Genomic DNA, 24,899 nt, shown 5'->3' with positions numbered 1-24,899 from the left:
GAGAGCCCCTGGCTACTGAGAGCAGAGGCCCGGCAGCTGCGGGCCGAGGAGTGGATCCTGACAGCTGCTGGAAGAACACACATTCCTTTTTCTTAAATCCATTACATGGAAACCTCTCTTTGAGATCAGTCTCCAGGGGCGGGGGCATCTCTTCATGAGCTCTAATTCCAGGGATTTGAATGGAGAGAAACACAGCAGGCCAGTGCTGGCCCAGGACGGTTCTAAACATCCTCTCAGGCAAAGCTCCCCTTAGGACAGCGAAGCTTCCGACCGCAAGAAGAGCTACAGAAAACACTCCGTATAATTTAAAAGGGTAATTTAAAAATGTGATGTCTCATGGTTCATGAAACAGTGATGGAAAATGCAAGTGGACAGTCCTCCTACAACAGACGGTCTATGCTGGCCTCCAGAGAGTTGCAAAGTCCGTTAGCACGTTAAAGGCACTGTGAAATCTGACAGCAAAGAATTTCGGGTTAATTTCCCATGGGTTTCCAAACATATTTGGTCACAGAACCCTTTTGCCAGGACACAGTTCTTTCCGCAGAACATCACTGGCCTAAGAGCGAGTTAAGGCCTCCTCTCACTGACACCGTGCCTCCTTGCAAATTAGAAACTCCTGCAGTAAGCAGACTGCAGACAGGTTCGTGACTCCACGTGTGCCCTTGGCCTGACCATGGACGCAGCAGCCTGACTGGGAAAGGACAAAATGAGCCATCCTCAGACTTGACGGATCAGGGCAGGAAAGTCCACTCTTGTTATTTTAGTCTCTCTCCAAGGTTAAGTCCAAGCTTATGAATGAAGGAATAGGGTGCTCGGGTGGAGAAGGTCAGAGACCACCTCTAGCCTGGAAGCTTCTGTACAAACTAGCCACCACGAAGGGCTGCTGGACAACCCTGGGCTTACATTTAACATGGGAGTCCACGAACACTTTTGAGAAGCTGAACTGTGCTGCATTATTAAAAAAAACAAAACAAAAACAGAGGGAAAATGCACCAGCCGCGCGTTGCCTCAGAAGCTGATGATAACTGGGAGCATTGGGAAGGAGACTGGGTGTCCATTCCAGCCGTTTACTGCTTGGTTTAGAGTCTGATTGGCTTCCGTCCTCCGGCTTTTGGAGTGGACCAGTTTTCCTGGCACATGCATTTATTGAACTCTGAAAGGCCAGATCTTCTATGCAGATTAATTCATGATTTCAAAGATGCTTTGAAGCTGGCAAAACATTCTGTTATTTCCAAGAGTTATTACAACTCAAATCCTGGCATAGATGAGGAGGTCAGCCTGTAATCTTTTTTTTTTCTTTTTGCGGTATGCGGGCCTCTCACTATTGTGGCCTCTCCCGTTGCGGAGCACAGGCTCCGGATGCGCAGGCCCAGCGGCCATGGCTCACGGGCCCAGCTGCTCCGCGGCATATGGGATCCTCCCAGACCGGGGCACGAACCCGTATCCCCTGCATCGGCAGGCGGACTCTTAACCACTGCGCCACCAGGGAGGCCCCAGCCTGTAATCTTGTTTAGATCTTTTTAAATTTAGAAACTTTATAGTGGGTTAAAAATAGATCACATTTGTGTACTTTTCCTCCTTTCATCTCCACTGCAAAGGCTGTTCAGTAATTTTGACCTACGCTTAATACTAACCAGGGAAATCTCATGCTTGTCACCCAGGAGTCTGCTAAGCCAAAATAAAAGTCGTTTTCAAATGGATTTTGGGGTGATGCTAGTTATACAACTGAGCAGAGTTACTCATTATCCCACATAATAAGTTCTAGAATTAAGAGCACTGGGCTACCACTAAGATCTGTGAATGGTATGTGGATTCCTGTTAAGTGAAAATGTGGGCCACGAGGGAAGTTTTCAATAGTGCTACCCTGGAGGGCTTGTGTCCTTACCTATTGATCAGAAAAGATCATAATGCTTAGGTCAAGAGAAGCTGTATGAGGCTGGAAGGTCAGGCTGCTTATAACCGAAAGTTAAATGAAGATTGCACCTGATTTCAGAAGGGCCAAATACTGGACGTTCTCCTTTGTGGTACTCGCCAGGGTTAAGGGGGTGCCAGCATTTTCAAGCCCAGCAAAGATAGCATTACACTCAGGATTACCTCGTCATGGTTACTTTACCTTCATGAACATGCTAAATCCAGTTTTAAGGAGATCAGTGAGGCCTGAAGACATGTGTTCAATGTCAACGGGATCTGGCCTCTCGGGATTAAATATTTCCTCCACAACCTGCTTCAACAACGGCTTATAGGATGCCTGGAAAGACAAAACATTGTGCTGTAAGTAAAAGGGTTTGTTTGATTTGCCTAGAGAGGGTAGCTTTCTCTGCACCAAACGAAGCAAGACCAGTTTATTCTGATACTCAGCAATGGCTGATTCTGTGTGTATGAAAAGACAATATGACAACATTGATTTGGGGGGGAAATTTTTATCCCACTACACTAGCACTATTTTTTATTCCTCACACTCCCTTCCACAAGCAAATGCCTCTTACCAGAGCTATAATCCTAGTATGGCTAATTTTTCAACCTAGATTTAAAGTGACAATTTTTTGCATGAAGTATACTGAAAAGCAAAGTATTGTCAGCTGATGCAGACAGGAAGACAATCTCCTAAACATTCTTAGAATTACGCTCCCTTCTGCTAGGATCCCAAATGTTTTCTTACAATGTATTGTCACTATCCAAGTCCAAAGCAATCCCTCCGTCTTTTAGAGAGGTCAACTTCAAGTACAAGCTGGCCAGAAAAAGTAGCCAAGATGCCCAAAGAAATCTGACCAAGGTCAGGGCTTAGAGAAAGCAAGCCATGTGGATTATGAGGACTATGAGGACTATGAGAATTTCAGTAGAATTAAGCTGATGTGAATTTACAGCAACTACAGTTTGGTAAATGGTGCTAAATCTATCCACATTTAGGTAGTATTTGGAGGCAGCTGCCTCTGACCAATGTATATTCTAAGCATGTTCCCCCACCTCTTTCCTTGGGTCTCCTCACTACCAAGCTTTTCCTCTCTCCTTCCCTTCGCATCGGCTGGACCACCTTCCTCCCAGTCTTGTTGCTACCTCTGCTGCTCCAGATATGTTCGGCAGCCCAGTTTGAGCATGAAGGGTGAAGGAAGAGGAATGTCTTCCCTCAAAGCACTCTGCTATATCTATTACAGGCTCAGGAAAGCCAGGTTATGACAGCACTATAGAGATGTCATGAACTGTTTCTGTCTTTGCACTGGCCAAATCTGTAACCGGCCTTTAGCCAGTGTTGAGGATATTTGGTATGTTAACTTCACCTCGGGCTTCATCTTGCTTTTCGTAGTCATTTTTTACTCTTATTTCCCCCTTATTCCAACTTTCTTACTTGAAATACCTTAGAAATAAAGCAGGGTATAAACGATCAAAATCATAAACAGTCGTTTAGCTAGAAGGTAACTGGTGCATTTATCAAGGATAAGATGCAGGGAGAAATAGCAGCTGTTGAGTTGAGGGTGCAGCTCTCCTCTGCTTATTAGTCAAATAGACCATCGCATGCCCAGAGATCTCACAGGCAAATGCTCACGAAAGGGAAAGCACTGGGCAGAGACACCGATAACACAGAAATTGAAAAAAACAAAAACTGTGAGTCAACCTTCCTAATACCAACATAGATTTTAAAAATTTATCAGACAGGCAAAAATACAGAGGTTTGAAAATACACTTTTTTGATGAGGCTGTGGGGAAACAGACACGCTCATATACTGCTGGTGGGAGTGTAAATTGTTACAATCGGTGTAGAGAGTAATCTGGCAATATCTATCAAAGTTACAAATGCATCCGACCTAGCAATTCCACATCTAGGAATTTATCCTACAAATATGCTAATATATGCAAATGAGATCCACAAAGGGCTGTTTATTGTTTATAATAGCAAAAGATTAGAAACTCATGTGCCCAGTCAGTAGGGAGTTGTTTCATAAATGGGATACATCCACATGAAGGAATGCTATGGAAGCGAAGAGGGAAGCTCTGTGCTGATGGTAAAAAGCAAGGTGCAGAATAAATCCTAAGTGGAAGAAGCAAGGTGAGGAACAGTGTGTATGATGGGCGTTTGTGTAAAATGTGCCAAAGGGAATATGAAAGTTTGCATTTGCTGAAACATGCAAAAAATAAACTCTGGTGTGATATACAGAATCACCATGAGCAGTGATCATGGAGTGGGGGACCGGACAAGGGACAAAGGTGGGAGGAAGCCTTTTCACTATATTCCTTTTTTAAAAAGCACAGTTAAAACACCACTAAACACACACACACACACACACACACACGGCAAGAATCGCCTTTTTTTCCCTCATCTGTTCAAAATTAATAAATGATTTATGCATGGAAGAGATTCGAGTAAAGCACACCAAAACGTAAACGAGGGCTAACTCTAGGTTCTGGGAGTAGGGGACATTATTTTCTTTTTTTTCTAAATTTTAGAAATTGACAGGTATACTTCTGGAATCATAAAACAATCCAATAAATATTTTCAATGTTAAAAAAAAAAGTTCATGGAATGGCCTCTGAATTCTACAAATCCTCTTCCCTGAGTAAATTGTCTTGAAAACTTTTCTACCATCTCAGCCTTTCCAGATATTTAATCTCTTAAACTTTAATCTCTTTAAACTGCTCTCCGTGGAGAAGTCCTTAGGCCAATACTCTGCTACCTTATCATCATTATCATCAAATATTCATCGACTGCTTCTGTAGAAATAGAATCCAATTTTTGGACAGGCACATGATCAACTGGCTGAAAGACTCCATTCTCCAGCCTTCTCTGCTGTTGGGTCTGCAAGTTCTGGGCAATGAGATGTAAGTAGAAGGGGAGTGGGACTTTCAGAAGTTTTCTATTTTTAAAGGGGAAGGGTATGCTTTCCCCGCCTTTCTCTGTTTGCTGCCTGGAACATGGAAGTGATGACTGGAGCTCCAGCAGCCACTGTGTAAGACAGGGCCATTCCTTAGAGATACTGGAGCAGAGGGCTGGAAGAAACCCAGGTCAGTGGAGACTGGTGGAGCCACTATGAACATAACACGGATGTACTGAATCAGGACCTACTTATGTGACAAGACAAAACCTTGCATGTTTAAGCCTTATGTTTCAGATCTTGTTACTTGCTACTGAATGAAATTCTAACTGATACAAAGCACAAAGGGAAGATAAAGAAATAAAAAGGCCATTTCTTCTTTCCAGGAGTTTACAGTTATTTGTTTTATTAGTCTACGTATAGTTATATAGAATAACATTAAGCAGAACCACAGAGAAGTACACATACGCTGTCACATTTAAGAGAGGAGAGAGTATACCCTCAACCTACAGAAAACAAAAGAGGCTGTTGCTCCCCGTAGGATGTACCTTCTGTAAGAAGGAAGAGTAGTGATCCTGAGAAGAGCTCAGGTATAGGAAAAAGTTGGTCCTGTTGTCCAGCTAAAACACTATGCCTAGGGCCTCCTCTGTGCAAAGTACAGTGTACCAGGGTGACAGGACTGCTCTCAGGGCTCCAGAAGCCCCCATGTAGACTGTGTGACAGGGAAAGAAGGAAGCGTAGAGGGTTAGGGATCTTGCTCTCTCTCTTGCTCCAATATCAGCTTTCCAATTTCTTCTTTAAAACGACTAAGCACAGAACAACTAAATAACATTGTCCATTTAAAGAGCATGATTTGGGAAAAGACTTTCTTAGGTACAAAGCAGTACTAGTCTCTTGACTTCTTAGCAAACACATTTCTTAGTTTTCCCAGTTAGGGTTTTAATCATGAGAACTTTTGGCTCCTTCCTCACTTAGTTTGGATTTTTTTCTTCCCCAAATCATGCCACTGAAATCTGATTGAAATGAATAGCTTTTGGCAGTAGCTTCTTAGATGAGGATCCTCTAACTGTCATGGAATTTTCTATTCAGCCAGAAGCTACCCCCTTCTCAGCAAAGGACCATAGAAGGTGGTGATGGGGAGACAGTCTTGCCCTAGTGCCCTGCTCACAAGTTTTCCTCACATGTTAAAAAGGACCAGCGGGGAGATTAGTCATGTAGTTTGTCTACATAAGAGTATTAACCATAGAAATGATCAGTTTTCATCATAAAGGAAAACTTTGTCTTCTGCTATATCTTATTTCTGTGCTGGTTACTTGAGGGCCCTTGCCTATCTTGTTTACCACTGAATCCCCATGGCACATAGTAGGTGCTCAGTAAAGACTGTTGGATGAATATGCTCACAGAGGTTTAGCTAATAAAACTCTACTCTCATGTCAAAAAAAAAAAAGAGTGTTAACCAGAGTAATTTAATTTTCCAAATCAAACATTCACTGTCAGTTCATCTTTCAGGGGGGAAGGAGAGGAATTAAAAACAGACAAATTCATCCTTATTTCTTGCTTATACCACATCCAGTGTGTGCTGGCAGTAAGGGGTCTGTGCCCTACAGTGCAGGGCCTACGCAATCATTCAGACACCCAGGTTCCTGTTATTGAGTAGCCCCACCAGTCCCTAGAGCACTGGAATCCCACACTGAAGCCTTTGCGTCTCATCAGCAGAGGATGAAAGAGAGAGAGTATGGAGGATTTCCAGAGAGATTTTATGGGCTCAGCCTGAAAGTGATCTGTATTACTTCTGCCCGTTGTTCATTGGCCAGAATTAGTCACAAACTTACATTTACCTGCAAGAGAATGTGGAAAATGTGGTCTAACTATGCCAGAAGGAAAAGGAAATGGAGTTTGGGGAACACGTATAGCATTGTCTCTGCCACAGACACACCTTAAAGTCTGGATTCAAACATTAATATAACTATTTCCTTAATAACTGGCAGGTTGCTTGTTGTAGGCAAAGGATTATTAAACCTCTCTTCCCTTCTACATAAGAATCTGACCTTTGGTTAACTTTCTAGCTCTGTTTCCCTGGAAACCTGATAAGGGAAGAATGTCAAACTCTAGCCAGGCAAGATTGCTTATGATAAAAATGACCCCTGCTTAGTAAATTGCATTAGACTGGGAGAACTATAAGTACTGGACAGAAAGCCAGGGCTTTGGGCTTCTCTGAGTATGATGACTCTTGTGTAGTTGGCCATGGCCCTTGGAGGAATGCTGGAAGTCATGTCAGTGGAGTTGTTTCAGAGAAATTGGCTCCTATAGGATATGAGGGTTTTAAGCCAGAGGACTCCTGTCCCTACCCTTCCCTCCATGTGAGCCTAGTTCCCTCACTGCTCAGCTGTCACTTCAGGACCAAACCGAACAGCTCCTGGGTAGCTGCATGGACTGTTTCATGATGGTCACAAGGACTACCCGAGAGGAGAAAAATGCCCGCTGTTCCCTACCGCGAGCTATGTTCCTGTCCTGGGCAGACGGGTGCAAATGGAGGCTATGACCGCAGAGATGACTTATCTACTAGGCACAGAATGCACGATGCCTAAGGCCCACAGGACTGTTAGCGACCCATGAAAATGCATTGATTTCTTTTAAAATGAGAAGAAAAAAATGAACTTTTCAGTCAAAGATAATGTTTTGATATATAATATTAATATATTTGTCTCTATACCAATGAAACTATAATTATATATATAATTGCATATGTGTAAATATAAGAATATGAATATATTCAGTAAATGTATTCAAATAAGTATATTCATATATAATTTTTATTATAATATTTAATAAATACTTCTTCACATAAATATATATAGAGAGAGATTTTAATACAGGAAGAGGGCCATAAAGGCAAAAGTGCTTAGGGCAATGAAAATCACAATGTGGCCCTGTATGACAGTCTCATGAGGCTAGCTTGAAGGTTTGGTAGAGCCTAATGAGACCCCCCATGGGTGTTACACATGAAATAGATGAAGTTTCAAAAAAAAATCAGAAACTCTCTCTTTTTCTTTAAATGACCAATATCTGTTCCAGAACAAACTGGGCTTTTAATATACCAGAGTTAATCAAAATATGAAAAATAAAATACTTGTTTCTATGTCTCTGGTTACTCTTCTGTGGTATATGATTAGATCTAGAAGGTTCTTATTGACCTGATTCCAATTCTTGAAGAAAGGTGCTGAGCATAGCAACAGTTGACATTACACATAAGTCAGAGACAATTTTGAGAAACTAGTCTAACTCCAACAGCTTTTATTTTTATTTATTTATTTTTTTGCGGTACGTGGGCCTCTCACTGTTGTGGCCTCTCCCATTGCAGAGCACAGGCTCCGGATGCGCAGGCTCAGTGGCCATGGCTCACGGCCCCAGCCGCTCTGCGGCATGTGGGATCTTCCCGGACCGGGGCACGAACCCGTGTACCCTGTATCAGCAGGCGGACTCTCAACCACTGCGCCACCAGGGAAGCCCCCAACAGCTTCTTGAATTTGGCGCACCTTAAAGATGGCCTAGGACAGGGTCCCCAACACCCGGGACACGGACCGGTACCAGTCCTAGGCCTGTTAGGAACTGGGCACACAGCAGGAGGTGACCGGCGGGCGAGCGATGTGTCATCTGCCGCTCCCCATCGCTCGCGTTACTGCCTGAGCCATTCCCCCTGCCCCCAGCAACCCGTGGAAAAATTGTCTGCCATGAAACTGGTCCCTGGTGCCAAATAGTTTGGGGACCCCTGGCCTAGGATATCCGTTTCCGAGAAAACTGGAGTTGTTGCCACAATCACACCCCCAACAGTCGTGCTGCTGACCTTGGCTTTGCTGGTTGGTGTTGGTGCAGCCAGGACCTCTCTTGGTCCTGCCACTGCAGATGCTTCTCTCTTTTTTGCAAAACCGACTCTGAACAACCAAGTTCTCAGAACTAGATTTGTACTGAGAGTATTTATTTTGTTTCAATCCAAGATTGTACAGAAAAACATTTGTTCAAAACTGGTCTTGGCTTTGACTACTCCATGGCTTATTTATTTTTATTTTTTGCTGCAGTATGACTGATTTTTTTTCTCCTTTCATCTTCTTAAGGAAAATGGTTTGCGCTGCAGATTAAGAAGTGGTTCATTTGTCTATCTGTTCATCCATCCATCCATCCTTCAAACCAGAAGCAGATTACTTAAAAATTTTTTTGATTAAAGTCCCTTCAACTTCAATATGAGGAAATCAAAGCCCAAAGCTATTCATTAACTTGCTTGAATTCACACAGGCAGTTAGGAGTTAGACTACAGGACAGAGCCAAGTATCCTGGCCCCCAGCATAGCCCTGTCTCACGCAGAGCCTTTCAAAAAGGATGCTAGCAGGTCTAGGGTTAGGCAGATAGAATCAGAAGGAAGAACAGAGCTTAGTGCTTGGAAAAGACCAGCTGGTGGCCAGAGCTGGGGATTGTTGATGTTGATGAAGAGACTGGGCCTACAGACTGTTCAGAGTGCATATTTCACCGGGCACAAGATGAATCAGGCCTCCTTGGGCCCTGCTGGCTCTAAAGGCTCTGGTTCAACATGCTGGAGGCACAGAGGACAGTGCGCATCTGTGGGGAGTTTCCTCCAGGGAAGCACGGCACTTTGAGACTTCTGCCAAAACCCGTCATGCAAGAGCCGTGCAATATTTTGTCTGAAAGGGCTCATAAGCTCCTTGCCCTGAGTCATCTGAGAAACAGCAGCACATCAAACACTGACATTTAGGAAGGAGGTTAAGCCTCCCATTAAACTGGAACATTTGTAGTAAGAAATGAAAGCATAAGAAGACTTGCTGCACAGGCAAAACTGGGGCTTACATTTCCGGTCAACAGAGTCTATGGACAAACATGACTTTTCCAAACAAACGGGTGTCAGCAGTAGACTCTGACCAAATGCCACAGCTAATAGGACAGTCAGCTTAAGAATGACTCCCTTTCTGTGTAGCCCATCTCCTAATAAAGGAAATGACGAAATGCTACGAAAGAGGACAAAGAGAAGGTCTATTTTGTCCTTTACTACAACTGTTAGAGACAACGCTTACATAGCGCTGTCTATGTGTCAGCTCCTATTCTGAGAGCTTAACATATATTATTCAGAGCACTTTTTTTTGTTTTGTTTTGTTTTTGCGGTATGCGGGCCTCTCACTGCTGTGGCCTCTTCCGTTGCGGAGCACAGGCTCCGGACACGCAGGCTCAGCGGCCATGGCTCACGGGCCCAGCCGCTCCGCGGCATGTGGGATCCTCCCGGACTGGGGCATGAACCCGTGTCCCCTGCATCAGCAGGCGGACTCTCTACCACTGCGCCACCAGGGAAGCCCTACTTTTTATTTTTAAACAAAAATAGAATAATGCTTTACAGAATGATCTACATCTACACCCAATAGATGTACATCTACACCCAATAGAACATGAACCCCTGTTTTATTCTGAATTCTCCAAGCAGAGACCAGGACAGGGATGCAAATACAGTCCTTGCCAAGTATATTTAGATCCCACTCATTTTATTGGTTGCACAGCATTTCACTAAGTGTCTGTATAATTATTATTTAACCCCCTCAAGATACACATATACTCCCTGCCTTGTCCCCACTTCCACTCACTGACATTTAGGATTTTTGGTGAATGAGTTGATGTTATTGACTCACTGTAAGGGAAGTGTATGCAACAAGGGAAAGTTCATTTTCCAAAGGCGATGGCTGCTCAGACAGGGTTCTGAGGTCTGGAGAAACTGTGTTGGTAGCAGGGAGATAAAGTCTAGGAAACTTATCACTGTCCTTATTATGCCCAAGATTTATAGCTAATACATGTTTATGTGAAGTTGGCCAAATTAGTCACCATGATGATCATAAAACTGAAAAGACCTCATTAATTTAGTGGTTTATCTTCCCTTTGCCAATGATAGCAGCCACTTGCTTCTTGATACCCTTTGGTCTAAATTTCATCATATATCAACAGTTCTATCACGTCTTCTAGGACCAGTCCATACTGCCATATTTAAGATTGGTAATTTTTTCATGACAAAACTACAACTGATTAATTATCTGAGTGATTTTATCTGTATTTCGTGGTAGTGATGTTCTCAGATCATTGAACAAAAGATGGGAATTTAGGGCTTCCCTGGTAGCACAGTGGTTGACAGTCCGCCTGCCGATGCTGGGGACATGGGCTCATGCCCCGGTCCGGGAAGATCCCGCGTGCCACGGAGCGGCTGGGCCCGTGAGTCATGGCCGCTGAGCCTGCGCGTCCGGAGCCTGTGCTCCGCAACGGGAGAGGCCACAACAGTGAGAGGCCCGCGTACCGCAAAACAAACAAACAAACAAACAAAAAAGATGGGAATTTATATTACTAAGTTGAGTGCTAATTTCTAAGGTCTTTTGTGTCTTGATGGGTGATTTCAGTATCTGAGATGAGCACTATCGGTCATTATTTCTAGACCCTCCAGGAGAACCGCAGTGCAGCAAGCGGGGAGGTTTTGGGTTGGCAGCAAAGACCTGGCATCAGGCCCTGGCCCACCTGTGTGCCTGCTTCCTGGGTCTCGGGATGAGAATACCTCTCTGGCCTACTTGTTGTGAGGATCAAAGGGAAAACCAAATGTAGGGGACTCTTCAAGTATCAGCTACTATACAAATATATGGGAGGAAGAATCTGGATTTTGCTAGGTTGTAGCAGGTAACCTTAGCTGTTGTCTACCTGCCCACCTTAGAGAGTCAGCACCCTCAAGTTGAAGCCCTCACTATGTCATAGTCCCCACTAACAGCTCATTCAACTCTCCAAAAAGCCTTAGCAAATGGAGCGAATTTTACTATTTCATGGGGAGATGGAAGAGAAGATTCCTTCACACACTCCACAGCAAAACCTAATGATCTTTTCTGTCAGAAACATCTGTTCTTCCTTGAAAGCTCACCTCTGGCCACCAGGAACCTGAGGGTTGTCTCTTCCTTGTCCAACAGAGACTGCCCAGCCTTGATGGCTCCAGCTTTTCTTCATCTTCCATTTGGGTCTTTCCGTGCCTCCCCCGCACCTCGCCCCACTGAGTTTTGATAGAGCAATTACCCCTTCAATCTTGGATTCTCATACCATCTTCCTACTCCGTGGTCAAAACATCCTTGCAAGGTTCTCCTACTCTCCTAATAAAGTGGTGGGGGCATTTTAAACAACAAACGTTTTTGCTGGCATCAACTTCTTTTTTCCTTGCCATAACATTATTAGGTAATTTTGCTACTCTTAGATCCAGAAACTTGGGCACTAAGGCCACCCCACATCTGGCGCTTAGGGACTTGCTTAAGGTGACAGAACAGCAAGTTCTGTTCTGACCTGTAATCCAGTGCTCATCTCACTGCATCAAGCCTGAAATACAAACAAATTGGGAAGCTTTCAGATTCAGGGGAACCCAGAACTCTGGACTACAAGGGCCTTGGATTTCATCTTGAACAAATCCTTCATTTTAGAGAAGTTAAAATGGAAACTTTTCTTTCAGTCTCTGAATCCTAAAAATACAACACAGATTAGACAGTTACTTTAAAACATATGTACTTGCCTGGTGGGTATGATTTCCAGGAACATATACAGACTTAAACTGTTTCATGAGATTCCGAGCTCCAGCAATATCCCGAAGCGAAGTAAAGAGTTCATCCACGGCACTTCTGGACTTGTGAAATGTCAGGTTAATTGAAGAGTCACAGCCTGAAACAATCCAGAGATATTTGCTTTGGTGAACAAATCTTTACATTGAGTTTTAATCATGACAGGTTGAGCTCATGTAACATAGTTGTTGTTGCTGTTGTTTTTTAACCCTATTCCCCCCTGGCTGTTCACCAACTGGGCTGTTTCAATCATCCCTGAGCAATGAAACACATTGACTGTAAATGCCTTTGACAGAAGTAGAACTCAGAATTGCCTGGGATTGCAGCCACTGGCTTCAACCCCTAGACTGCAGAAGTTTCACAAAAAGAAAGCTCCCCAGGGTCTAGTGTCCTCAGAACACAGCTTTGGGAAAAAAGGAGACACAAAGGAAAACACAACAGAGTACTGTGACGAACCGCTCTCACTTGAATCCTACCAACAGTTTCCATAAAATAGAACAGCAAGAATGAGAAACATCACAGAGTTGCTCCAATAACAGAACTTGCTGGGATGGGCATATAATGCGCTAACAAAGCATATGGCGTATTTCAAAAGGCAGCCATTCAAAGCTGATCAAACACAAAGGGGGCCTAATAAGAAGACTGTTCTCGGAAGTGGTTCTATTTCTTTTTGAAACTCGTAATAGATGGATTTCTTCTCTGTCTTGTTAGAAGCTCATGCAGAAGAGGAATGATCGTGGTAAGTCAGAAGTTCAAAAAATAGAGAAAGATTCAAGATGAGTATTTTTGACTGTTGAAATATTGCAGGTACATGAACTCATCAATCCCCATATCACCCTTATGAGACAGGAGCTATTCTTTCCCCCATACAAAGGATGAGGGAGCTGAGGGCCAGAGAGATTAAGGAACACTCCCATCAGCACACTGTCTATGTTCAGCCCATGTTCGTTCAGTCATTCTGGACTGGTTCACCTGTAGGTTTGGGGAACAGTTCTTGTGCCCTCTGCTTCCTCCCTCAAGTACCTGCATGTCTGTCTCTGTGTCTGTCTGTCTGTCTCTGTCTCTGTCTCTGTCTCTGTGTATCTCTCCTCCTGTCTGGGGGCTTTCTCTGGTTAGAAGCATGGAAGTCAGCACTCAGAAACAACATAGCTTTCTCATCGCTTGGGGGGTACCATTCTGAATTGTGGTCTCCATAGCCTTATGGAGGGGGCAGTAAGACTGAGCCCCAGTTGCCCCCAACAGTAACTCACTCATGAATGCCTCCTCTACTGGCTTTCCTTCCTCTCCTGTCTCACTTCCCTAGGTTCTGACCACACGGCCTAGGACATCTGCTGAAATACAGTACTTGCACCCAAATCCTTGTCTCAGGACACCAGAGCTGCCAGCGTGATTTTAACACAGGCAGCTTGGGTCCAGAATCTATAGTCTTTTTTTCAGAACAGATTTATTGAGGTTCAGTTCATACACCACACAGTTAACCCATTTCAAGTGTATAATTCAATAGCTTTTAGTATATTCACATAGTTGTACAATCATCATTCCTACAATCAACTTTAGAACATTTTTATCACCTCAACAAGAAACTCCATACCTGTTAACTGTCACTCCCCCTTCCCCCCTACCCCCACACCCTGGCACCACTGATCTGCTTTCTGTCTCTATGGATTTCCCTACTCGGGACATTTCATATAAATGGAAGCATAGAATATATGGTCTTTTGTGACTGGCTTCTTTCACTTAGCACAATGTTTTCACGGCTCATCCAAGTTGTAGGATGCATCAGCACTTAGTTTCTTTTTATTGCTGACTAACAGTCATTGCATAGATATACCACATTTTAAATATCCATTCATTGGTTGATGAACATTTGGGTGTTTCCACATTTTGGCTATTATGAATAATGCTTCTAGTTTTACATGTACAAGTTTTTGTGTGGACATACATTTTCATTTCTCTTGGGTACATATTTAGGAATAGAATTTCTGGGTCATGTGGCAACTCTGTATTTAACCTTTTGAGGAATTGCTAGGCTGTTTTCCAAAGGGACAGCACCATTTGACATTCCCACCCTCAGTGTAAGAGGGTTTTCTCTGCATCCTCAAAAATGCTTGTTATCAACTATCTTCTTGATTGTAGCTCTCCTAGTGGATGTGAAGTGAGGAGATACTTGTTAATTTTGATAAAGAGAGAAGTTTTTAGGGAGTAGAGGTAGATCCAAACAAGCTTCAGCTAAAATGGAGTGTATCTAAAGTACATAGGGAACATCCAAAGGAACCCAGTGGCAGCAGACACAGTGTGTAGATAGTTGAGCCTGTACTTTCAATAACTGTGGAACACTGTATATAACTCTTAAAGGGAGGGCAAAATTCTAAACTGTTTTTACTCACACTTCTGGCACCAAATGTGTGGGCTTTTCCCTCCATACCAACCAATTCTCTAACTCTCCACACATCAACTGAGTGTCCTACAATTCAAATCAATTCTGCCACTAGCTATGTAGAGTTAGTGCAGACCCCACCCAGACTGCCCCCACTTCAGATGCCAAGTTTAAATCCCAGGTTGCCAGTTGCACTCCTGACCTATCAATCAAGGGTTCCCATGACCCATTCCTCAGGTTCAATAATTTGCTAGAACAGCTCACAGAACTCAGGAAATTTGAGTTTAAAGTAATTTGCTTTACTTACTGGGACCAGTTTATTACAAGGGATGCAACTCAGGAACAGTCAAATGGAAGAGATGCAGAGGGCCAGGTATGGGGGAAGGAGCACAGGACTACGATGCCTTCTCCAGGTGCTCCACCTGCCCAGCACCTTGATGTGTTCACCAACCAAGAGGCTCTTCAAACACTATTGTTTAGGAGACTTTATGGAGGTTTCATTACATAGGCACAATTGATTAAATTATTGGCCACTGGTGATTAATGCATCTCTCAGCCCCTCTCTTCCCTCTGGAAGTTGCAGGGTAGGGCTGAAAGTTCCACTACTCTAAACATGCCTTGGTTTTTCTGGCAACCAGCTCCCATCCTGAAGCTATTATTCCCCCAACCACCAATCATCCCATTAGCATATAAGACACTCTCATCATTCTGGAAATTCCAAGGGTTATAAGAGCTGTGTGCTAGGAGCTGTGGACAAAGACCAATATGCATATTTCTTATTGTATCACAAAAATCCTCTGACCAGTCTTTATTTCCTGGTCTCCAGAAATGTCCAACTCACTGTCATTAAAAAAATCAAAAGGGTGGTAAAGCCTAGTGAGAGGAAGCCTCCCTGTGTTCAGTGAACTCCAGTGGGGAAGCAGGGGTTCGACAGAAAATTCAGGGAGTTCGTGTACACTCTCTAGAATTCTATGCCAAGCTTTGTGTCATTTTCTGAGAAGCATGTCCACAACTTCCTCCTGATTCTTAAAGAGGTTCATAACCAAGAAAAGGTGAGACCCACAGGTCCAGAGCATCTATTGATATCATACCATGCTTACCCTTGGCATTGCAGCTCAGCTGAGATACATCAATTTGCGCATTAGTCAATAATCAGCCAGAAGAAACCCTGGAAGCCAGTGGCTTCTCACTGATTCATGTGGCTTCTTTCCTTAAACTCCCAGCCTGAGCTATTTAAAATATGGGAAATTACATCAATTATATCTAAGTGTTGTATACTATGTACTACTACTCCTTTAAATTAAAAAATGGCATGAAAACAAGAAGAAAGCATTACTAGTTCTAACACCATGCATAGTGTTTCAATTCTTCTAAAACACAATTCAGCTAATAGGCTAAACTTCTTAAATTTAAAGTAATTCTATAGAACAGAAAGGTTCATACAAAATTTTACATGGTCTCCTTCAACTTTTTGAAAAGTGAGGACTGTAATGTTCATCCATTAGGCTGAGTGGAATAGAATCATCTCCTGGATTATAGAGTACTGAAAATTATAAATTATACATGGAAATTGTAGATTATACGTTGGAAGTAGTTTAAGCAAAGGCTGTGTAATTCTGAAGAGTTAGGTCAATTGTGGAGCAGGTTGTTGATAGAAGAAATGTTTACAGATTACAGGTAAATTGAACTCAAAGGAACCCAACAGAAAAATAACACTGTCAGAGAAATTGCTGGAAGAAAAAAAAGTGCAAACTTTACAAATAAACTAAAACCTTCCTGAAAAACAGTCAATTATCTCCATTGTTCAAACCAACTGCACAAGGGCAACTTCTGTCCAGTGGGTCTGTCCAGCGAGCCTTTCCAATGTGTCTGTTATCCTCAAAGCAAGTCCTCTAAAATGTACATGTTTCTGGGACACTAGGCCAAAGGGGTCTCATCTCTGAGCATCTTCATAATTATATCAATCTTCACCAAAAGCAGGATTTACATTCACTTACCTAAACCCTATAATGAAAGTCTCTCACACACAGAGAAATGGGGATAAGAGAAGATAAATGACGTGTAAGATTGCAGCACCATCTCCAGCAAAATGTCCCTCTGACCTCCTCCACGTACACTGCCTCCCAGCATTCAGAATATCTCCTCTGTGAGTGCAGCTCATTCCATATCATGCTGCAATTAATAGCTAAAGGAGATGCGGGTGCAAAAGCTATGAAATGGGATGAATTCTTTTTTGGTGTAAAAGCTATAATCACTGAAAGCTCACTTATAGAATCACTTATGCCAGACACTATTCTAAGAAGTTTATACATATTAGCTCACTTAATCTCCTCAGAAGCCCAATGAGGTAGGTACTATTATCATCCCCATTTTGCAGATGGGGAAACTGAGCCATAGAGAAGTTAAGTAACACACGGTCACTCAAGTAGTAAGTGGTAAAGCTAAGATGCAAACTCTTGCAGTCTAATGCCCAAGATGGTCGTGTTAACCACTCTACTCTGCTGCCTTCATATGTGCTGGAGTCCACATACGTAAAAGATCAGTAAAGCACTTAGTTCACCATTAATATCGAAGAAGTGCTTTTACAATGGAGTGAATGGCAGATGCCTTTCTTCTTGGGAAGATCTGGGCCTGTCCCTGGGGGTAGATGCTAATAGTATGGTTTGCAGTTATACCCCAGGCCCATCTTTTGTGGCCACACAAGGTGTGGGATCTCCCAGGCCTGCTGCACACCCTCCATTGGATCTCTGCCCTGTAAGGCGCTGTATTCAGTTACTTCTAATAAGCCCCGGACAGCCTGTTCCATTAAGCCAGCTTATGAGATAACGGTGTTTTGTAAGGGACCCCTAAGTGTACAATTCCAGTCAATTCTCATTTAATCCACTTAGTTAAATAGATAATAAACCAGAAGCTGATCCTAGCCTTTGGCCGAGCACAATCTGCGTACTTCAGTTGCCTGCTCCTTGATAAGGGAGGCCCCCAGTCCCGCAGGGCACCCTTGTGTTCGCCTAAAATAGGGGATGACTCATGCCCCTGCAATTTCTTTCTTTGGAGGGCTTGGGGATCTCTTGGGCAGGGGTCCAGTTACTCCTCGGAGCAACAAAATAGGGCTCCTGTGTCCACATCTGCCCTCCCTCGTCCCCCTCTCACCCGTCTCCACTTACTGGAGTTGCTTTACTTCGGCAGAGGGAGGACAGCGGTTTCCATGGCTCTGTGCGCTGCAGGGACCCACATTTCCAGCAAAAACAAAGGTAAAATGGAGAGAAGGCTGAAGAGCTCAGGGATCTGAAACCATGCACCTCAGACTGGGACTTGAACCCATGCAGCCAGGACTCAAACGCAGCCAAAACCCAGTCTTCCAAGTGAGATCACACACCTGGTCTCAGGACTTAATGAAGCTCAGCTTCTTGATGTCTTATCACAGAAAGAATTTAGTGAGAGACAAAGTGATAGGTAAGAAGTGGATTTATTTAGAGAGAAACACACTCCACAGACAGAGTGTGGGCCATCTCGGAAGGTGAGAAAGGCACCAGGGTATGGGGTTGTCAGTTTTTAGAGGGGTGGGTAATTTCATAGGCTAATAAGTGGGAGAAGTATTCCAGCTATTTCGGGAAGGGGTGGGGATTTCCAGGAATTGGGCCACCACCCACTTTTTGATCTTTGTGGTCGGTCTTGGAACTGTCATGGTGCCCGTGGGTGTGTCATTTAGCTTGCTGATGTGTCACAGGGAGCATATACTGAGGCTCAAGGTCTAGTTGGAAGTCGACTTGTCCACCACCTTGGACCCTTTTGGTTCGAATCAGTTTATGTCACGTCCTCAGGCTATGTCATTCTTTCAAAGGTTGTGCCCTTCCCCCTTCCCTCCTGTTTCAGATCCTCCTGGGAGGGCTGAAATAAAGCTGGACTCCTCACTCCAGTCTGCCTAAGTCCTTCTGTTTGGTTCTCTCACGGAGCAGGCTTGAACCTTTCTGGTGCATGGGGAACTTTTTCAAAAGAGCCTGGCTTCCAGAAGTTTGGTTTTATTTCTTAGGTATTCAGGAAAATAAAGCATCTTGTATCAGGAGGCTGCCTTATCCAAAGCTTCAGTCTGGATTAGAGATGAAGCACCCTCACCTAAGGCCTTCTCTCTCTCTCTCTCACACACACACACACACACACACACACACACACACACACACACAACCTGTATGGCTGGATAAGCTGGGGGACATGGCTGGAATTGGATTTTAAATGTCTCCCTATTGAGTGATATTATTCTCCTCACAGTTATAAAAGTCCCTTACATCTGACTGAGAAGAGCTAGGGTCAAAGAATATCAGTTGAGCCTGTTCAAGGGGTTCTTTTCTTATCTGGACCCAAATTATCCAAGGATGGCCTCCTCAGCCTTCTTCTGGCCCAGAGGTTGAGAACATCAGGTCCATTTTCCAATTTGCATCCCACCCTCCTGTCTCTCAGCAAACCCCTGGCAGCAGGGGACCCATCTCTGTGGGCTCCTGGGGCAGTTAGAGAAAAGGTTGGCTTGGGAGGGCAACGCGGCCAGAAAGCAGAAAGGGCAGAGCGCTGAGAAGTCATGACCTCCCTCATCCATCCGGCTGTCTGACATTGCCTTTTCTCTCTTTTCAAACCATTGTTTTAAAGATGGAGTCCTTTTTCATGGATCTCTATAAAAGGTTGGCAAATGAAAACAAAAGCAAACAAAATTAAAAACCAAATAAACCTTAGCAAGTGGTATCACATCTGAAATCCTTTAGGGAGGTTGACTGTGTAAAACCACTCTTGAGTAGGGAAGTCCTGGTACTATTTATAATAGAAGTCCTCTTTTTCAAATGTGATTGGGACCAATAGGTGATGAGAAGTCATTTAAAGAGGGGGATCATGAAAAATTGATCTCTCTCCCACACATATACATACACATATATGTGTATTTGTGTGTATGTATAACTTTGTTTAAAATTAAAACACAAACATCTGTTTATTCACTACTGTTTTGAGAAAAGTCTTTTGTTTGAGTATTATCTGCTGATTAGAGTTCTTTTTTAAAAAAAATTATGTACTGTGTATAACTTCCAATTTTAGTCCATTTAAAGTGGAATAAGAAGTTAGACACCTGGGGCTCCCCTGGTGGCGCAGTGGTTGAGAGTCCGCCTGCCAATGCAGGGGACACGGGTTCGCGCCCCGGTCTGGGAAGATCCCACATGCCGCGGAGCGGCTGGGCCCGTGAGCCATGGCCGCTGGGCCTGCGCATCCGGAGCCTGTGCTCCGCAACGGGAGAGGCCACAACAGTGAGAGGCCCGTGTACAAAAAAAAAAAAAAAAAAAAAAAGTTAGACACCTGTAGCACAATCTGAGAGCAGAATTCTTCTAGATTTTAATGGTTTTTTTCTCTTCAATCTTTCACAATCATCTTGTTTATACCTAATTCAAAAGCACGTTTAAAATGACTCATCTTTACTGAGTCTTTCAAAGCATTCAATTTGGTTTTCTCTGAAACAATTTTTTTTTTGAATTCATATTTCCTCAGAGAACATTTAACTAAACATTTAATTTATTTAATAACAAATACAACTGGCATAAGCAGGTTTGGGAACAAACATAACTGGCTCCTGGGAATCACACGGCTCAACCAGGATGAGCAGATGTGCCCAGGCAAGTGGAGGTTGTCTTAGAGCTCTGAGGGGGTCACAGTTTTGGCATGAGTTGTTCTATTTTACTGAGGGATCGCAGGATGTAAGTTATTTTGGTGAATGGGTCGTGTGGAGGCTGGTTGAGAACACATGAATTATATATATGTATTATTTATATTCATTGTATTTATATTATACATTATATTGTATATAAATGAAAAATATTATACACACATATTTCTGAGGTCTCATATTTATACTACAGGGCAATGTATCTGTGTCATCAATCTAATATTTAATGACCTAGTGTGACTTCTAAGTTCTAACATAAAAAAACCCATAATCTGTTTTTTTTTTTAATCAGCCTTCAGGTCTTACAGGGCTGACTTCTTTCCTTGTAGGATCCTTGATCTACACTACACGGCAGGGGCTCCTCAGCAGGGTGCGGAGATAATGATGTAAATATGCTTGGATGAGAGTGTTAGTGAGCCTGGCCTAACAAAGAAAATCAGGGTCAGAAGGTGTCCCGGTGAGGCCACAAAGGGCCCAAGGCAGGGCTCATGGAGACGGGACCACCCCCGGAAGTCCCTCCATAGGTCTGCCCTCGGGCTCTCAGGCCACATCGGTCCCATGCCCCCTTGGTTCACTGGATCTTGCTCAGTATCCTGGAATCTCCTACCCTGTGGCCTCTAGTTATTGCTCCAATGACAGAGGAGGAAAGGAGGGGAGGGGTGGAGACATGCTCCAGGGAAGCCGGGGCTCTCCCTGCTTCTCCGCTGGTCTCTAGCATAGCGCCTGGTTCCTAGAAGCACCCATGGAATATTTCTTAAATAAATGAATGGAGAAAACAGAGAGATAATGGGAAAAAGAGCTGAATCAGACCAAACACGCCATAAAGTGTGATTCTTGAGGAGCTGATAAACTATCTCTGCAGGAAATTTCAAACAAAGGCTCCCAGATGGGTCTGAGCAAGTGCAGCCTCCACGTGTAAGGGGATCGTCTCTCATAAAGGCTTTGCTCGCTGAAGAGCAACCTCAGTTGGCTGCATAAATTTGGCTTTTGTCTGTTTAATAAGCAAAACTAAACTCTACGTGGTTTGGGTGTACGTGCATATGAGATAAAACTGTTTTAAAAAGAAAGACAATGATAAATACAAGCTTCAGAAAATGGTTACCCCTGGGGGAGGAGGTGGGCGGGTAAGCAACCCTTTGGGATAGGGCGATGAATTCATGGGTGTTTATTATGTAATTATGCTTTATAATATATCTATATTGTATAATCTTTTAAATGTATCAGCTATCATCTTAAAATATATAACAGAACACAAAACCAGTCACACTACTTTTTTATGCCTCCAGCATATTCAGCTTTTTATAACAGTTGGAAAAAGGGAAGAAACGACAGCTGAAATCTATTATAATTAGGCAGTTTGGGGAGGTGTGGTGGACGTGGAAAGTCTTGTACAGCCACGAGAGAATGTGACTGCCCAGAATTCTAGCCCAGGGTCTGAGGCTTTTTGTGACAAAACATGCGGTGGGGGAATCCTGAAGGAAGGAACATCGTCAGGAATACGCTTTGGAACTTGCATTTTTCATTAAGGCAGGGAACAAAGTCAAGTTGCTAGTGAGGCCCAGAAGGCAGGATGGAGGCAGGGGGACAAGCAGCCTCTTGATCCTGAACGTCTGTGCTGCTTCAGGAAGAGCCAAGGAGGCAGCAAGGCCAATAACCCTGGGTCATTGCAGAAATAAGGAAATGGCCCCAACCATTCCAAAGCATTTCCTCCAAGATGCTTCTGAAAAGTCTCTCCAAAGCAGCTTTTTTGACTACCCTAACTATACCAACACAGTTTCTTTATCTTAAGATTTTATGTGGTTAATTAAGGAAGGGTTAATTAAGTATAAAAACTGCTGTGATGTCGCATCATGTTAAGGAGTACAATTTCATGTCGGTTATTATGTTATCCTATTAAATCAATCCAAGTCACCTTAGATAAAGGGACTGTGAAGTTCAGCATTCAGAGTAAGCGAAATACCAGGTTTGAGGCTATTCCTTTTCTTTTCTTTTGGCTGCGCCATGCAGCGTGTGGAATCCTAGCTCCAGGACCAGCGATCGAACCCGTGCCCCCTGCAGTGGAAGCGGGGAGTCTTAACCACTGGACCGCCAGGGAAGTCCTGAGGCTATTTCTTTGTGTGTGTGTGTGTGTGTGTGTGTGTGTGTGTGTGTGTGTGTTACACGGGCCTCTCACCGCAGTGTCCTCTCCCGTTGTGGAGCACAGGCTCCGGACGCGCAGGCTCAGCGGCCATGGCTCACGGGCCCAGCCGCTCCGCGGCATGTGGGATCTTCCCGGACCGGGGCACGAACCCGTGTCCCCTGCATCGTTAGGCGGACTCTCAACCACTGCGCCACCAGGGAAGCCCTAGGCATTGATTTTTGATCAGTTACACAATCTCCTATTATCGGAGCTATCACCATAGGAAAAATCAGATTTCCCTTATATCATTTCGACTTTGGGCCCCCTTTCCAGGAATGAAACCTGCCACAAGTGGGAGAGATGCCCACATAACCACTTAAGCTCATGGTAATGAACCTTCCCAGTCCCAAGGAGGGCGGCTCCTTAACAGTAATCACAGACACCATCTCAAACCCGTATCTCACTCCCAATGCTTCCTAATAGGTTGATTGTTTTTATTCTGTTGAACTAATTCTATTGATTTACTAACTTGCCACTGATACCATAAGTCCCCTTTCAAAGCGTGCTGACATTTCTGGTGGTTCTGAATAGCTCGACTTGGAGTGCTGGCCTCTCAAAGCTGACTTGAGAGATTACCTGCATCTGGTTGTTTTCACAAGCTGTCAGGTGACGTAGCACCTGGAAGCCTCAGAGACCACTGTGACAATGACTACTGTTGATCTCCAGACTAGGAGAAAACAAGGCTATGCTACATGCACGTAAAGGCGGTACCAGGGCATGGCCATGAGTTGAGCACAGCTGGCAGCTCTTCTGTTAATATTTACTTGCTTCTTGTCTGTTAATATTTGCTTGCTTCTTGTCTGTCCTTTTTGGGGTGCTACAAAAGCTGAAGCAGCAACAAAGGTAAGAAAACACGGAATAGATATAAACGTATGGTGGGGTAAATCTGATCTGCTTTATTTTTCTTTAAATTGAGTAAAGACTGCCATCATTTGATTTTAGCAGGGAATAGTATTCCCCCAGGGCACAGTTACAGAACCAATGAGCTAGTTCGACATTTCAGAGAGAGGGAAATGGAAGCCCAGATGCTCCTTCCAGGACCTGCTGAGGCCAATCCCACCTGTCCTCCAGGAAGTGTGCCTCATGTACCACCACCTGCTACCAGCCCTGCACTTCGTTACCCTGCACACTCCCACACTTACCCTGTAGGGACAGGGTAATTCTCCAGTGCAGAGATGTGTGTGTGTTGGGGGTAGGGGTGATTCTACCTGACGCAGCTGCAGCAGAAGCCTAGGGCTCCCCCAAGAAGATGGCCTGGAAGGCTTCCTGGAGGAGCAGGCCAAGAAGGAAGCTGTGAAGGACCACATCAAGGTACACTCTTTCTGCTTCTTTCTGAATCCTACTTAGCCCAGGCCCAGTCTTGTTGCCAGTTTTACAAACAATACCAAAGGTCCATTGCTTGCGAAGGATTCTTAAGAGATAAGGTTGTACCTTATTCTAGAAATGCCAATAAAATTGCGAGTGTGGGAATAACACGGTGTTGTTTTTAGCTGTGATATGCCACTGGGCAATGCTTTTTTTTTTGGCTGTGCCGCATGGCACGCAGGATCTTAGTTCCACTACCAGGGATTGAACCCATGTCCCCTGCAGTGGAGGCGCGGAGTCCAAACAACTGGGCTGCCAGGGAAGTCCCTGGTCAAGTCCCTGTAACTTGTCCAAGTTACAGTGAATAAATCACTCAGGGTTTGGCCTGTCTGCTAATTACACAAACCTGTGCTACAGCTAATCGTTCATTTGTAGAAAAGGATGCAATCAGAAGTCCAAATCATGGCACATTTAAAAGCCTTTCAAATGACTGTCTGGCCCTCCTCTGCCTCTTAGTCTCACCGTCATTTAGAGGAGCTTTAAAAAAAAAAAAGAAAAAAAATCTAAGTGTTTTCTTTTCCATTATATTTCTTGAGCTCCAGCCTCACTGGGCTTGTTATCAGGAGGTTTGTCAGTATGGAGGGACAGTACTGTCTCTTTATTTATATTCTTGGGAAAGGCTAGGTGGTTAATAATACGGAATCATTTTCTGATCTATCTGAGAAAAAGAGAAGAATGAAAAGGGAAGCTTATAGGCCTAACGTTTCTTTCATCCCTTTTGTTTCTTAAAAGAATGGAAGGGCAAATGGAGTTTCTTTTTCTTCTGGTAACAGCCAGATCAAATGAGACCCCCGCCTTGCCCCTCCCCCAAGACACACAAAAATCACTCTCAGCCTCAATCTAAGGCTCCCCTGCA

The 24,899-nt window shown here is 43.9% G+C and overlaps 1 protein-coding gene across 1 annotated transcript in view; it reads right to left on the bottom strand.

Annotated features, from left to right (window-relative positions):
- Nucleotides 1-24,899, bottom strand: part of SCFD2 (sec1 family domain containing 2) — a 395,362-nt gene that overhangs the window by 24,751 nt on the left and 345,712 nt on the right. The window contains exons 6-7 of the mRNA XM_060109985.1: nucleotides 12,382-12,527; nucleotides 2,114-2,248 (exon numbers count right to left, since the gene is read on the bottom strand). Coding sequence (XP_059965968.1) covers nucleotides 2,114-2,248; nucleotides 12,382-12,527 — 281 coding nt within the window. The remainder of the gene's footprint in view (nucleotides 1-2,113; nucleotides 2,249-12,381; nucleotides 12,528-24,899) is intronic.

Source organism: Mesoplodon densirostris, chromosome 1 (assembly GCF_025265405.1).
Source record: "Mesoplodon densirostris isolate mMesDen1 chromosome 1, mMesDen1 primary haplotype, whole genome shotgun sequence".
In the NCBI taxonomy this organism is placed as follows: Eukaryota; Metazoa; Chordata; class Mammalia; order Artiodactyla; family Ziphiidae; genus Mesoplodon; species Mesoplodon densirostris.
This window is presented reverse-complemented; position numbering and strand designations above follow the sequence as displayed.